Here is a 14350-nt window from a genome sequence, read left to right on the forward strand (position 1 = left end):
GGGGGAGTCCCTGTTCCCCCGAGCACTGCCAGGAGTGACCAGGAATAATGGTCACAAGCTGGCGGAGGGTAGATTTAGGCTGGATATCAGGAGGCACTAGTTCATGGTCAAGGCGGCTAGGATCCGGAACCAACTTCCAATAGAAGTGGTGCTGGCTCCTACCCTGGGGGTCTTTAAGAGGAAGCTAGGTGAACACCTTGCTGGGGTCGTTTGACCCCAGTACTCTTTCCTGCCATGGCAGGGGTTGGACTAGATGATCTACTCAGGTCCCTTCCGACCCTAGAAACTATGAAACTATATTTTGGCATTTTGTTCTTGATTTTTTTATCATGGAAAATCAGAGTTCGCCCTGCCCCCTTCGCTCACCAGGACACGGTCCAGGTGTGGCTGTCCTCTCCTTCCGCTACTTTGTGGTGCTGAGTAACCCTGATATGCCGGTGTCCTGCCCCTGCCTGCTGTTGCCTCTCGCTCTCAAGCCACAGCCTCCCCAGATATGTTGCAGGCCCGCCCCCCGCTAGCTGCCTGTGCCTCTGACCTGGGTCCTGCCCCGCTGGGCAGCACCCCCAACCCTAGCCGCCAACCTTGCCCCACTCCCTCACCATGGCTGCCGCTGCCTCAGTCTACTCCCTCCACACTCCCTGCCGACTTAACTGTGGGAGCTCTCCCCGCAGATTCCTGCATTTTTCTCTCTTAAAGGGGAAAACCTGCATTTATCTGCAGCAAACAGAAAACCTGGATACCTGCAGCTTACGTGATGAGGGCTTCTGAGGGATGTATTGGAGAGGGCTGTGCTTTATTTGGCAGTGAATGTGCTGGTGATAATTAAGGCCAGCAGGGACCGGTATGATTACCCACCATGACCTTTTAGAATTTCACCAGTTTACTGACTGAGACTTCTGACTATAACTTGAATGCTGCCTCTAATTTAAAAACAACTGAAACTGTTGCTTCAATAAAAAAATAAAGAGTTTGAAATGTCATAGTTTGTAGCAATGGATGTATCTGCACTTCGTGATAATATCTTCAAAGAGCACTGTTCCTTTTCCACGTCAGGGGAACAAAGGAGGAGTCACAATTCGCCTTTCTCTTTATGGCCATACGATCTGCTTCATAAACTGCCATTTGCCAGCTCACATAGAGAATACAGATCAGCGACTGGATAACTGTGAGAAAATTCTGGAAATGCAGCAGTTTGAAGGAGAGAATGTACCAGGTGTCTTAGATCATGAGTGAGTGTGGTTTTATTTCTGAGTTACTTCTGAGATAATGGTATTTGTCATTGTCTTATTTCCTTGATGCGAAGGTAGAATTCTGTCTAGGGAATTTTAAGTCTCTTCAACGGATGTATTTCCTGAACCCTATGTGACAGGGCTGGAAAAGATCTTTTAGAACAGGGGTGGACAACCGTTTGTAAACTCAGGCTGCGGCTTGCACCCAGCAGGTGCCACAAACTCCCCTTCCCCTCTGGCTGCTCCAGCCATAGTGAGCAGAGGCTGCAGCAAGAAAAAGCAGCCCTTCACCTGGGCTGGAGCATCAGGAAGCTGGCTGGAGCATCAGGAAGCCATAGGTGTGCCCTTAGCAAAAAAAAAATACAGACTGGATTTGACCTGTGTGAGCAGCCTGCAGGCAACAGGTTGCTGACCCCTGTTTGTAGGGCAGGGTTGTCCTTGCCACCAGTCCTATTGTATTGCATTGGGTAAATGAATGTGAAGTCCTTTACAAGCTCAAAAAACACGCACGTACTGAGAGGTTCCTTCAGTTCAGTGACAGATGGTTTTTGTTTTTAAGATGAATGTCTTTGCATTGTATTTGTGCAGTTTATTCTGCCATGTGGATTTGTTAGACTGTTAAGCGATAAAACATCGTCATCCTTGGTGTCTTGTCACATTATTTTGTTACCCTTAGAATTGTACCTTCACTCTGACTTTTAACTTAAATATGCCATCAGTTGGTTGAGGTGGTTAATCTAAGTTGTTATGCTTTAATTTTACAGGAACTGTGTAAAATGGTTTAAAGAACAGATATAGAAGTAATGGCCTGGAGCTGGAATGGAATCTTGTGTTGGAGCCGGCAGTTGCTCATAGTATTGTAGTTAAGGCTGAAACAAGCTTTCATCGTGAGAGGAATTCTTTAAAAAATATACATGTATACGTTATAAATTCCAGAATCAATCTGGGGCAAAACTTTTACAACTATTTGAATTTTTGATGGTGGTTTGATGGAAATTAGATTAATGTATATAAAGCAGTAGAATTCAGTTTGGAAACGTTGCAGTATTTTCCTTCCTTTTTTCCTCTATTCCTTTTGTAAGAAATCTAAAACAATGTGAGATCTGCATATTGCTTCTCATGTCCCGGGAAACGTTAAGCAGGAAATATTTGTGACAATGTTTTATTGTCAGTTTTTCTCCATAGCTGAAAAGGAATAAACTTGTCATGTTCAGCTGTGGCAACAATACGCATCTGTTCAATGAAACCTTTTTTAGAGAGACTTTCTTGCCAGGTAAACTGTGCTGGGGAGATGCTATAGAAAAACCCCTCTCTTCTCTAATGATGGCAGCTTGTTTTCATGTGCTTGCACCAGCTTTTTTATTGACCAAGGCCATGAACTTCAACTCTGTATAGTAGTCAAGCACAGGCTTCCATCCCATTCCACAAATAAGTAACAGAGAGATTAAACAAGATTACATCTACTTTGGTAATCCTGACAGGATGCATGATTTTGAGATCAGGGATCAGATCCTAATCGCACTGTTAATGCTTCCTGGTGCAATGGGAGCCTGGAATCATGAGCACCACAAGGTGAAAGCCAAGTTGTTGGTGAACCAATGTAGTCTAGGGACTGGGACTGACAAGCAGCTGATTGTCAGCTCCACCCCCGGGACCATACTGGAGCTTCCAGCCAGCTGTAGTGCAGTCCCCGGGGCTGGGACCTGCAGCCAAGCTGATTGTTGGTCCCAGCTCTTAAGCTGGCGAGAGACTGGTATAGTCCTGGGGTTGGGAAAACTGTCAGCCAAGCCCCGTCACGCAGCCAGCATCAGGCTGTGTGATGGGGGACCCTGCCATATGTTCGGTTTAAGGTACGATGGAAAGCAAATGCAAAATTTATTAAACTTTTTGTGGTATAATTTTGTGGCTGGTTTTGTGGTACCATTAATTTCCTGGGTTTATGGCTGGGTTACTATTCAAGCTGTCGTTTAACGGGTTAATCGTATCTTAAGTGTAACATCTGGTAGAGGCCACAGCATTCCCGGTACTGGGGTGAAACCTAGGACTGCTGATCTCCGATACGCAATATTTTGTCTAGCAAACGATTGTGTAACCTACATGGGAACGCATCTTAAGTGATTCTTAAGGTGGCTGAAGTAAAGGAGACTGTCCAGTACTCATTGCTCAAGTGATAGTCCTGAAGTTTCAGGATTCAAACTCATTTTGACCCGTGGGAGGGAAGGTTACAGTTGAAGGCATCAGACTTCTTCAGATTTTATAGGGTTTTTTTACATTTCATTCATTTGATTGATCGATTGATTTCTTTTGTCCCAGGTCTTAGGAATTTAAACCCTCTGTGGTATGCCAAGCCTATGTACAGAACTCTGCAAATTGAAGTTTCATAGTTAGTAGGGTTGGAAGGGACCTGAGCAGGTCATCAAGTCCAACCCCCTGCCATGGCAGGAAAGAGTCCTGGGGTCAAATGACCCCAAGCAAGTATTGCTAGCTGGGCTTTGTTTATGTTAAGATTCCACTAGAGCATGCTCCTTCAGTCCAGATTATCAAAAGTGTGGGAACTGGAAGTTGTGGAAAAGGCATCCTGCTTTCCTTGCCACTTTCATGTTCTCTACAACACTGCTAATAGTGCTCTCCACTGCTTCATAATTAATGTCACGTGCAACTCCATCACATACAATAATAGCATGTAGCCCGTGTTTAAGAAATTACACTCTGCTGCAAAACTGCCAGTCATCTAAGAGTCTCTTGTGGTTAGCTGTGTTAATCTGTTCATACCACAAATTCCAAATGCTTTGGGAGTTATTTTGTCTTCATATTCCTGGAACTGCTGTTTAAACCTGCACTGTACCACATTTTGCTAGAGTGATAGGAGTATAAGCCTTATGGAGAGCTGCCATTTGTTATAAATGGCATGACAAGAAAGGTGAAAGGGCAAGAAATGGAGATTTTTTTCCATTTAAAGTCTTTCAGTCCCTTTGAAATTTGGGGGTGGTGGGCTTGTCCTGTAATCTTTGGGAGAGACTTTGTTTTTTGGGAGAGACCTTGTTTCCCCGAGCGCCCCCTGGCATAACAAGGAATAATGGCCACAAGTTGTTGGAGGGAGGTTTAGATTAGACATCTGTAAGAACGACTTCACGGTCAGGGCGGCTAGGATCTGGAACCGACTTCCAAGGGAAGTGGTGCTGGCTTCTACCCTGGGGGGCTTTAAGAGGAGGCTTGATGCCTACCTGGCTGGGATCATTTGAGCCCAGTTTTTTCTCCTGCCCAGGGCAGGGGGTCAGACTTGGAGATCTACAAGGTCCCTCCCGACCCGACTTCTATGATTCTATGATAACTGTCACTAAATAAAGCTCTTTTTAGTGGCATTTAGATTAGACATTAAGAAAATAAGCAATGGAGTAACCTATATTTCAAAATTGTTTTCCCTTCCTATGTTCACAGTCCCCTGAAACAGATGCCTTTATGATGGAGTTATAATCACTTACTATGTTTTTCCTTTTTTTTAAGCCTTCTCTTCTGGTTTGGAGATCTTAACTTCCGAATAGCAGATCATGGAATGCATTTTGTCCGAGAGTCGATAAATAAGTGCCGATACAACTTGCTATGGGAAAAGGATCAGGTATTGTCTGTCTCGAATCCTCTCCTGATTCTAGTGCAAATATGTCTTAGCTATTGTGTCGTGTTAACACTTACTGCTGTTACTTTTCCTGTCGGTGCTGTTTATATCCCTTGATCAGAGAGCTGATGCTGGGCAGATGAATACCTAATTTACCTAATATTAATTAGGTGTTATGCACTTATTCTTTTTATGCACGTATTCTTGTCTTAGTCCATATTGGAAGTTGCTTAGCTGTGTAGGAACTCTTGCATTTCAGTTCCGAATACTATTAAGAAGTGGACTACTTATTTCTTGCTTCATTAACTTTCTAACTTGGCCCTAGTGCTAGGTCCCGATTGCAGCTTTCTCTGGACCTTGCCAGCTTGCAAATTGTCCTGTTAGCTTGATTTTTTTTTTTTTTTTCTGTTTCTTCCATCCTATTTAAAATACTGAAATGCTTTGGTTCTAGCATTCTGTTATATTCTGAATAGCTGTTAAGTATTTCTAAGAAGTGTAGATAAAAGGCTATAGTCATAGTCTCTGTTCATATACTCTATTTTCTTTCTCAAGTATGTTTCACTAAATAAAACATCAGTTATTATTGTGAGAAGTTTCTTCCTCTCTTTCATGAATGCTTTTTTTTTCAACTTCAATTTTAATTTTTTATTTAAATACTGTTCTTTACAGCATTGTCCATCATTATATTTCTTTTCAGTTAAATATGGCGAAGAAGAAGGAATCCTTTCTCAAAGAATTCATGGAGGGTCCTCTGCAGTTTAAACCTACCTACAAGTTTGATCTTTACACAGATGTGTATGACACCAGGTAAAACCACGATTGATTTGCGTTCAGGCAGGAAGTAGTCTGTTAAGAAGAACCTTGTGCCCCAAAGGTATCAGTTGGATCCAAAACGTAATCTTAGTTTTGTTTTGTTTTTTTCCTCCAAATTGTTGTTCGACTATGAGGCTGTTGCATACATTAATTTTGCTGCCCATTCTGTGGGCACTGCTGAATAAATACATACTTCTGGGTTTTGAAGTCACATGAGGAGTGAACGTGCCAACACTGGCCTGAGTGTGCATTTGGGAAAACCAGGTGGATGGTGCAAATTCCACTTTTTTTTTCTAAACAATTGTTTTCAGGTGCTCAGTCATATTAAAACACTGTTGCTTTTGAAGTTCCCCTTTTCAGGCCAAACGTAACCTTTTTTCCTTTATAGCTTAAAAAAATCAAGAGAAGATCATAATGGTCATTAAGTCTCATCTCTTACTTGAACCATATTATAGCAGTTCCTTTCAGCTAAGAATTCCTGCATTTGTACCAGTGATTCATGGCTTAACTGTAACTTCTAGAAAGAGATCGTCACCAAGAGACTCCATGTCTACTATATCCCTTGACAAGCTGTTTTAATGGTTCATTACTGATAACATAAATTTGCTACTTGTGCTTTCCAGTTAGATTTTCCCCTCCTTCAACTTCTAGTTATTAGCTTTTGTTATGCCTGTGAGAGTATACTGCTTACTTAAGCAATGGTTTATAATGATTTCCATATTTTGTATTTCATTTTTTGTACATCCTAATAGTCTTTTGTTTGCTTTTTAACCATGGTTGCACAGTGATGCCTCCATTTATTTTTGATTGGTGGTAGATTAGTTTAGAAACTGGCAAGTTTTACACTATTCTTTCCAATATGCCTTACCTTCCTTTTGCCATAATTTGTTTTTATCTGCCATTGCGTTGCCCACTTAGCTAACTCGGTGAGTTCCTTCTAAAGATCCTGTGGTCAGGTTTGCACTGCTGACTTTGGCTGGCAAAGCTGCTTGGTCAGGGGTGCAGTAAAATGGGATGCCTGACTGACACATGGGTGTGCTGCTAAAAGCTCCTAGTTTAGACGTAGTTACACCAACAACAGCAGAGTGTTGCCAGTGCTAGTGTTCTACCCTAGAAGCACTTTGAAGTGTAGTAAGAGGCAACTCTATCAACAGATGGCTCCCAATGTAAATCTCCTTTTATTCATTTTTTTTCCAAATTAATATATTAAATAGCGTATCTGGGTAAAAATGGACTGTTTATTCTAACTGTGTGTTCTTCCTTTTTAGCTCATTTCAGGTTTCATAGTATTCAGAAGTGCAGGCTGTAAGAATTTTTAAAAAGTATGAATACAGTCCAAGCTAGACAGATAATTTATCCTAACTTTATAAATTGTACTTGGCAAGTAATAACTTGCAAAGGTTAACAAAATGGCCTGAAGGTATAAATGAATAATTGTACAAAACTGTTTAGCTGTGATTCATTATTTTCCTCAATTGTGGTGTTGGATGAAGCTACTATTGGGAAATTACAGAAGTTAATTTCTTTATTTTTTGTTGTTGCTTTAAATATTCCAGAAAAGCATTTTCAAGCAACATTTTTATAAAGATTTTAAGGTATTTACTCTTTTTCTCTAATTGCTTTAAACCTTAGTTGATTTTCCTACATGATACATTTAAATGGAAGAGTTGATTCTTGGCCAACAGGAGTTTTGTACTGATCTTTATTTTTATTTCCAGGGAGCAGAAGACGCTCTTTTGGTTTAAGTAAGAAGATAACTCTTTGGATTTCGTAGATTGTAAATATTTTAGAAGCGAAGCGAAGCTCACGCCGAGATTTTTATTTTTTTTTTTAATTTGAGCCTTGTGTAATATTTAAAAAAAAAAAAAACCTGCTTGCTTCTAATCTTTCTGAAGGAATTAACTGAATGTTGTTAAGTTATAGCTTTGTCTCTTCTGCTGTACCACTAAGACAATCACCAAAATTATTCATAATTTACTAATCTCGATCAAAAACGCTGCACTCTAACTAAGCACAAAGGGATAGGTGTACTGGGACCAGCCATAATTCCAGTAGTGAGTAAAGTATGCATTATTATCTACACTTGACAAATCCTAATACAGTAATGTAGAATTGGGAGGGAGCTCCTAGGCCATAAAGTCTGCTTCCCCAGTATTTCATGGGACTGTAGGTTACTTAATCTGAATATTGTGACCGTTCTTTATGACTTCCTGGAAGGTATACTTCAATATCTTTATTGTGTACATTAAGTTCTTTAAGGTTAATGGATTTTTTTTTTTTTGACTTCCTGAAGGGAGAACAGGGCCCCATGCTTTTTTTTTTTTTCCCCCCCAAGTGTACTTACAAAGGATGATTCAGACCTGGTCAGTAATTCAGCATCATTCAATGCAGAGATGCCGTGCGTGTGTCCACTGAAAGATGCTGAATATACAAAGATGCATATTTATTGAAAGGTCCTGAATGTATACATATAAAAAATATGTGTGTGTGCACATGTGCATGCATATAAAATTCTGGCTACTCTGCTGAATAGAGGGGCACACTTTTTAGCTTCCCTTTTTTATGTGGTTATGCCATGTCACCAGGGAAAATGGAGAATGCAATAATACTTTTTGTTTTGTTTTGTTTTTGCTCTTCATTTGGTATTGCTTTACACACCAGAGCAGACAAAGTGACAGAAATCTTCATAAGCTGCAGTATGTATTATTACTAGTATATATGGGTTTTTTTTCTCTTTTATATACAGTTACTTAATCTCTCCATCTCCAATTTGAAATGAGTCAGACTTAAGCATGGGTAGGAGAAAAAGTGTACTTGTTTTTTAAACTGCCTCTCTTGTTTAATCTAATTTGAGGTTTGGAGTTACCAGACTGGCAGTTTTCCTTGTACACCTTGCTTTTTTAATCTTTATAATTTGATCCAATCTATTAATTCCTCTTTCATAGGGTATGAGCTCTTCTCCATTTCACTTTGAAGTGATACACCCATATGAGATTGCTGATACAATACAGAAACAAACTCTTAAACTGTCTTGGTTGCAGTTAGACATTGCAAGCAACTCAAGTGCAAGGATCTGCTGACCTCAGACAAAGTTTTCTCTTGTGACTGTTATAAAGCTTTATATTATGGGAAAACTTGTATCCCAAGTGTAGAAGTTGTTAGAAAAGCCTGGCGGGTAGTGTTGAGCAAGTTATTACCGTCTCTTCTTCATACCAGATGAGGCTGGAAAAGCTACGTAACTGGCATCAGTCAAAGTCTCCAGCTGGATGTTGAGACAATTACTCTGTCCTTTTTAAAAAAAAAAAAAAAAAAAAAAAAAAAAATAACAGAATTAAGAGTAAACGTTTTAAACAAGCAAATATATACCAAGGTTAATATTCTAGTGCAATTAAGCCAGGAGCGGCCAACCTGTAATATGTGCCACAAGTAGCAGAGGTAGCCTGTGTATATGGCAGATTGGGGCAGAGACAGGCAGTACAATGGGAGATAAGGCAGGACGCAGAATCCAAAGCAGCAAATCAGGCATGGAGGACAAGGAAGGAAGCAGAAAGCGGAGCAGGAGATTAGGCAGGCAAAGGGAATTAGCATGGCACTTGGAGGTTGTAAGGCTAATCTGTGGCATGGCTAGCAAATAAAGTTTGGCCCCTGTTACAGTAAGCCCTAGGCAGGAAAGGGCTGAGGGTTGCCAGTCACTTCCCGATGGCCCCAGGCTTGAGTTTGAGCGACTGTAGAAATTGTCCCAAAGGCATGCATGCTCTTGCAGTGAGTTTTAGGAGAAAGCATCGTTTCCTCTTTGAAACTGACTAACCTAGTCCAACACTCCCCCTTTATTTTACTTCCGTCTGCTTACAGGGGTTCTTAAAAGCTGATCTTTTATGATAAAGTTCAGCTGACAACTAGGTTGTACCTATGTTAGAGCAGACCTGTAAAATGAAGTTTGGAAGTGGTTGCTTTGGACATTGTTGTTATAGCTTTCTGACAGTGTCTCAACTTTGAATAGATACTATGTGGCTTTTTAGCTTCTGGCAACTTTGTTTTCTTTTTCCTTTTACTCTTCCCGCTTCTGTTTTTCTAGTGGGAAGAAACGAAAGCCAGCGTGGACTGATCGGATTCTTTGGAGAGTAAAGAATCTCTGTTCGTATGTGTTGAAGGAAGGAGAATTGCCCCAAAAGGAGCAGGCAGTCTCTGTGACTTTGAAGAACTATATCAGTCACATGAGCTATGGCATCAGTGATCACAAACCCGTTACAGGGACCTTTGGGCTTGAGGTACAGTTCTGCTTCAACACTGGAAGCCAACATTTCACCATTCCTATTCTTGTTAACATTACCACTTCTTAAAATTAATCCTGTTGTACAGAATCTCATTCTTTTTTGTAAGTCTTAGCCAGGATGAAAGGCACATGTAGAAGGGTGCAGCCCAGGAAGTTCAAACAGAGGTACTTTCTGTGCCTCTTGGCAACTGTGCCAGGCACTGCCATACTAAAATACTGCACTTGCACAGCATGCACTGCTTTCCTGAAGGGAGCCACTGAGAAGCAGAGGTTACTGGCCTGCCATACCAAGGTAGCTCCACTGCTTCTGGTTTGGGAAGCGGTAACCGGAGGGGGGCCGAGTGTGCTGCTGCCTAGTTGTGCAGTGTAAATAGTCCCATATTCTCCTTAAGTTACAAAATGTTGCACTGATTCTTCTACAGATGGACAGTGGATTTCATCCACAAACTGTTCATCTTATGGTGACAATGTTCTCTTCTTAATGGCTTCCTCTTCCTGAAACGCAGCTTGCACAGACGGAGGCTTTTCAAGGCTTCTGTCATTTTTAAGAACTTTCCCATGGAATATGCTTGCTGTGTTCCTGTTGTCCATTTGCTTCTGTGAAACTGAGTGCCCTACAGCAAGCTTAGCACAGAATCAATAACTCTACTGTAGCTGATGGGTATGAAAAGTTGCATTACTTAAAACTATTTTTCCCTGTGCCTAGATGAAGCCTTTTGTGTCTGTTCCATTGGTCACTGTGAATCCTGAGGGTGAGTGGAATGCTGAGCGAGACGTTCTGATCAGCTATTCCACAGTCCCCAAATTTCCCAGCAGTACCTGGGACTGGATTGGGCTCTACAAGGTGATACTACCCTAACATTGCCTCTCTCTAAAAATTAATTGTCTTTACTGTAACATTGTATGGTTCTTACAACTGGAGTTCTGAAACTGGTGGTTCCTGCTTACTGATTCTTTCAATATATGTGGAACCATCCACCTCTTGGTTTAGTTATTAACATATCAGCGGGACAGAAAAACAAAGGTTTTTATTATTCCTAGAAAATAATATTAGCTAAAAGTAGCGAGTTGCTCAAAATGTGCTGAGCACAAAGCATGGTGTATAATGGCCTCTTCCCCAATGTGCCTACATTTCAAAAGTAGATCTGGTGTAATTAATTTAATTAGGAACAACAAAATGAAAGAAGGTTAGGTAGAGGGATTGGGGTTAAGAAATCTCACAAAGACAAATTATTGGTAAGGTTCAGTGGATGTCTTTGAAAATGAATGTACGTTTTTAGTTAGTTTCTAGTAATATACTGACAAGTTGACAAGTCCCCTAGTTTGAAGCTTTCCTCGTTTCCCCAGCCTGTCTTGTTTTCTCTTTTGGAGGACTGATGTCTCCTCTTTTCCTTTGCAGGTGACCTTTAAGCATGTGAATGACTATGTGACTTATGCCTGGGTGAAAGATGATGAAATTTCCTTCACTGAAGATACTAATCTAGTGAGGCAAATATAAAATCTCGATGTGGGTAATATAATGGCGTTAAGGGAGTCCTCCACCCTACTCGTTTTCAGAATTTTGCGTCCCACATTCTCTATGCAGTCTCAGCTAGCTGGCAGCAGAGTTAGCCTTTGTTGTCCATCTTTCTGCCTGCTACATAGTTTAAAAGGGTGATTCAGCATACTTGCACTGTTTCTTTTCCTCTCCTAGTCTGAGAGTGCTACTGAAAGAACGCTTTATTTGGCTGGCTCCTCTCATATTTGAAGTGACCCACCATTGCATACCAGACTGTTGTTTGAATGAGACGGTCTCTTGATCAAGTCTGGTCCCGTCTTTTTAGTAGCTGGCTTGACCCCTTTTATACTTGGCCACTAGGGTTGTTTGTTTCCCTTTGGATAGAGTGTGGTTTCGTTAGGGTGGTAATAAATGTCTGATTTAACACAGATTTTTCATAATCTTCATCAGACCTTTCTCGTCATGGATCATTTTGATCCATCCTTTTATCAGATGATTTAATTTGTTTCTCACTGAAAGCTTTCTAGTTGCATTTGTTTAAAGTAATTAAAGTGAGATTTAGTTCCAGAAGTTTTTATTAAAAAAACAAACAAACAGTTCCAGACTATATGCAAATTGATGGGGAAATTGTTGATTTGTTGGCAAAATGAGTGGCAGTGTACTAATTAGATGTTCTGGTTTAATACTGCAGAATATACATACTACTTTTGCCAAAAGTAGTTGCGGTGGTGAAAGTACCACAGTAGACTCTGGCCCTTATGGAAGCCTAGGATAATTTTTATTTAACTTTGTCTTTAATTACTTTAATTACTTTGCATGAGTATGATCTTACTAGCAAAGAGGAATTCTTGTCAGGCAAGAGACAGGTGAGTTGTAATGCGCAGCAAAAGGCAAAGAGCAGCAAATTATAACTGAATCTGTCTTTTTAGCGTGCTCTGTAGAAGCTATGATGCAATGAAAGACCAATTACTCTTAGGCTTTCTGGAAGAACGATGAGGCCCTCACTGCTGAATGAGTAATTAATGGGTTAGAGGTGGCTTAGTATTAAATATTGCGTTTTAAGTCCATGAATAGCAAAGGCAGCTTGTTAGTTGCTTTGTCTGTGATTGCTAATGGAAGTCTCTCTCTGTTACCAGGTTTACATGAGTGCCAATGAAATCCCCCACGCAGGAGGAGAGTTTCTGCTTTGTTTTTATAGCCACGCTTTTCAATCGGTAGTTGGCATTAGCCAACCTTTCCAGGTAAGATGATTTGGAATTTGTTAATGCTGAAGAGAGGGGGTGTTTTTTGTTTTGTTTTTTGTGGCTTTCCCCTTGGTAACTACTCAGATCAGTTTTCAGCCAGTATTTATCCAGGGGACTTGCAAAACTGGTATGTAGAGGTAAACTGTGAGGAAAAGAAGCTACTAATGTCCAAAGGAATCTGGGGGATTTTGCATCAGCATGTCTTAGTGAAACAGCACGCAGACAAAGAGTTTATATGTAGGTTACAGTTTAGTTGTTGCAGTGTGGAATTAGAGCTACCCGATTTAGTGAATTCTTAATATTTGTGGCTTGCTCCCTGTATTGGGGAGAAAATATTACAGATGCAGCATTTCAGCTGAATCTGAATTCAAGATTTCCTGTGGGTTGCTACCAATGGATACCAACAGTTTATAAAGTCTTTGGCTGTCAAATGGGTGGGGTCACAATGTGTTGTATAGATGTGGGAAACCAAAGCAAGAAAGCTGTTTGGCAAGCCTTGCTTTCTTTATATAATGTAGTCGGGGCCCTTAGTGAGCAAGTTGAGATTTTCCCCTCTGGTTTCAAAGAATCACATCAGGGAAATACTCACAGTGATCAATATTTGCTGCTTTTCTCTGTTCTCAGCAACTCTTTGTAGGGCGTTTTCAAATAATTGCATGCTGTTCCTAGATGCGGGTGTCGGACTTTTAAAAACATGCCCTTTCTTTCAGATTCAAGCAACCAAGATATCGACAGAGAAGGATCTAGCACAGGAAGATATCTGTGGAATGGAGAGGCCTTATAACCCTGAGTCGCACATTGAATTCTGAAGTCTAAAGAGGCATTTAGTGCTATTGATTCAGGAGTCAGAGATGCTTACCTCCCTTGTTTCTTAGTGAATATAGAATTTTCTTCTGTAGAAGATGGAGTCAGGCAGTGCAGAGGGTCCCTCAGGTAGGGTTTTCCAGTTTGTAGACTTTGAAAGGCTCAGTAGAAAATAATTGTTATGAAAACAAATATTTATGTGTCACCATGAGAGGTAACTCTGGTAGCCCTGCACTGGACCAGAAATGTAATAATAGCTTCTGACGAGTGCTGGCCACTATAAAATAATAGTAGAAAACTGTTCTAGTGATTTAAATCTGAATAAGTTGCATTCCATGGCAATTTCAGAATCTGCTGCTTTTTGTTCTGTATAGAGGTTATTTTTAGTAATGGTGAAACTCACTGTAATGTAACCACTTACTTACTGACTTGGACTTTTATTGTTTCAGAATTTAAGTGAAATTATTTTAAAACAAAATTTTATTTATAAGATATAGTTATTGAACTTATTTTAAAGTGTTTGGCAGTTGAGTAAAGATATCAGCTAATGGCATATTTGATGGAAGCTACCCACTGTGGGACAACACAAGTCATCCAGGAAAAGAGTCTCTGAGTCACAGAGAGTTTCTTTGTCTGCAGATACATCTTGCTCCTGTCCCATACTTCAGTCATAATCCTTCTGCAAAATGTCTCAGTTTGCAACATTAAAGATAAGCACCTACCCAACAAACCACATTTTTATGCGATTCTCGATGCCTCTTGAAGGTCTGTTGCTTTTAATTCATGTAGGAATCTGCCTGTTCCCCCCCAGACGGACTGCACTTTGTACACGCCACCATCTTGTAGTCAAATGAAGGTCACATGATATTCAAATTT

The 14350-nt window shown here is 40.5% G+C and overlaps 1 protein-coding gene across 4 annotated transcripts in view; it reads left to right on the forward strand.

Annotated features, from left to right (window-relative positions):
- INPP5K (inositol polyphosphate-5-phosphatase K) overlaps positions 1 to 14350 on the forward strand; it is a 20936-nt gene extending 6586 nt beyond the window's left edge. For 2 of the 4 annotated variants that reach the window (XM_019545873.1, XM_019545870.1), the window contains 9 exons: positions 1054 to 1229; positions 4734 to 4845; positions 5540 to 5649; positions 7374 to 7400; positions 9731 to 9923; positions 10635 to 10772; positions 11328 to 11411; positions 12563 to 12667; positions 13381 to 14350. In XM_019545873.1, the coding sequence (XP_019401418.1) occupies positions 1054 to 1229; positions 4734 to 4845; positions 5540 to 5649; positions 7374 to 7400; positions 9731 to 9923; positions 10635 to 10772; positions 11328 to 11411; positions 12563 to 12667; positions 13381 to 13479 (1044 nt within the window). In that variant the 3' untranslated portion in view covers positions 13480 to 14350. Of the gene's footprint in view, positions 1 to 1053; positions 1230 to 4733; positions 4846 to 5539; positions 5650 to 7373; positions 7401 to 9730; positions 9924 to 10634; positions 10773 to 11327; positions 11436 to 12562; positions 12668 to 13380 lie in introns of those variants that run through there. The other 2 variants (XM_019545874.1, XM_019545871.1) reach the window with 2 other exon arrangements.

The sequence above is a fragment of the Crocodylus porosus genome, unplaced genomic scaffold, assembly GCF_001723895.1.
Source record: "Crocodylus porosus isolate Cpor-Errol unplaced genomic scaffold, CroPor_comp1, whole genome shotgun sequence".
Lineage (NCBI taxonomy): Eukaryota > Metazoa > Chordata > Crocodylia > Crocodylidae > Crocodylus > Crocodylus porosus.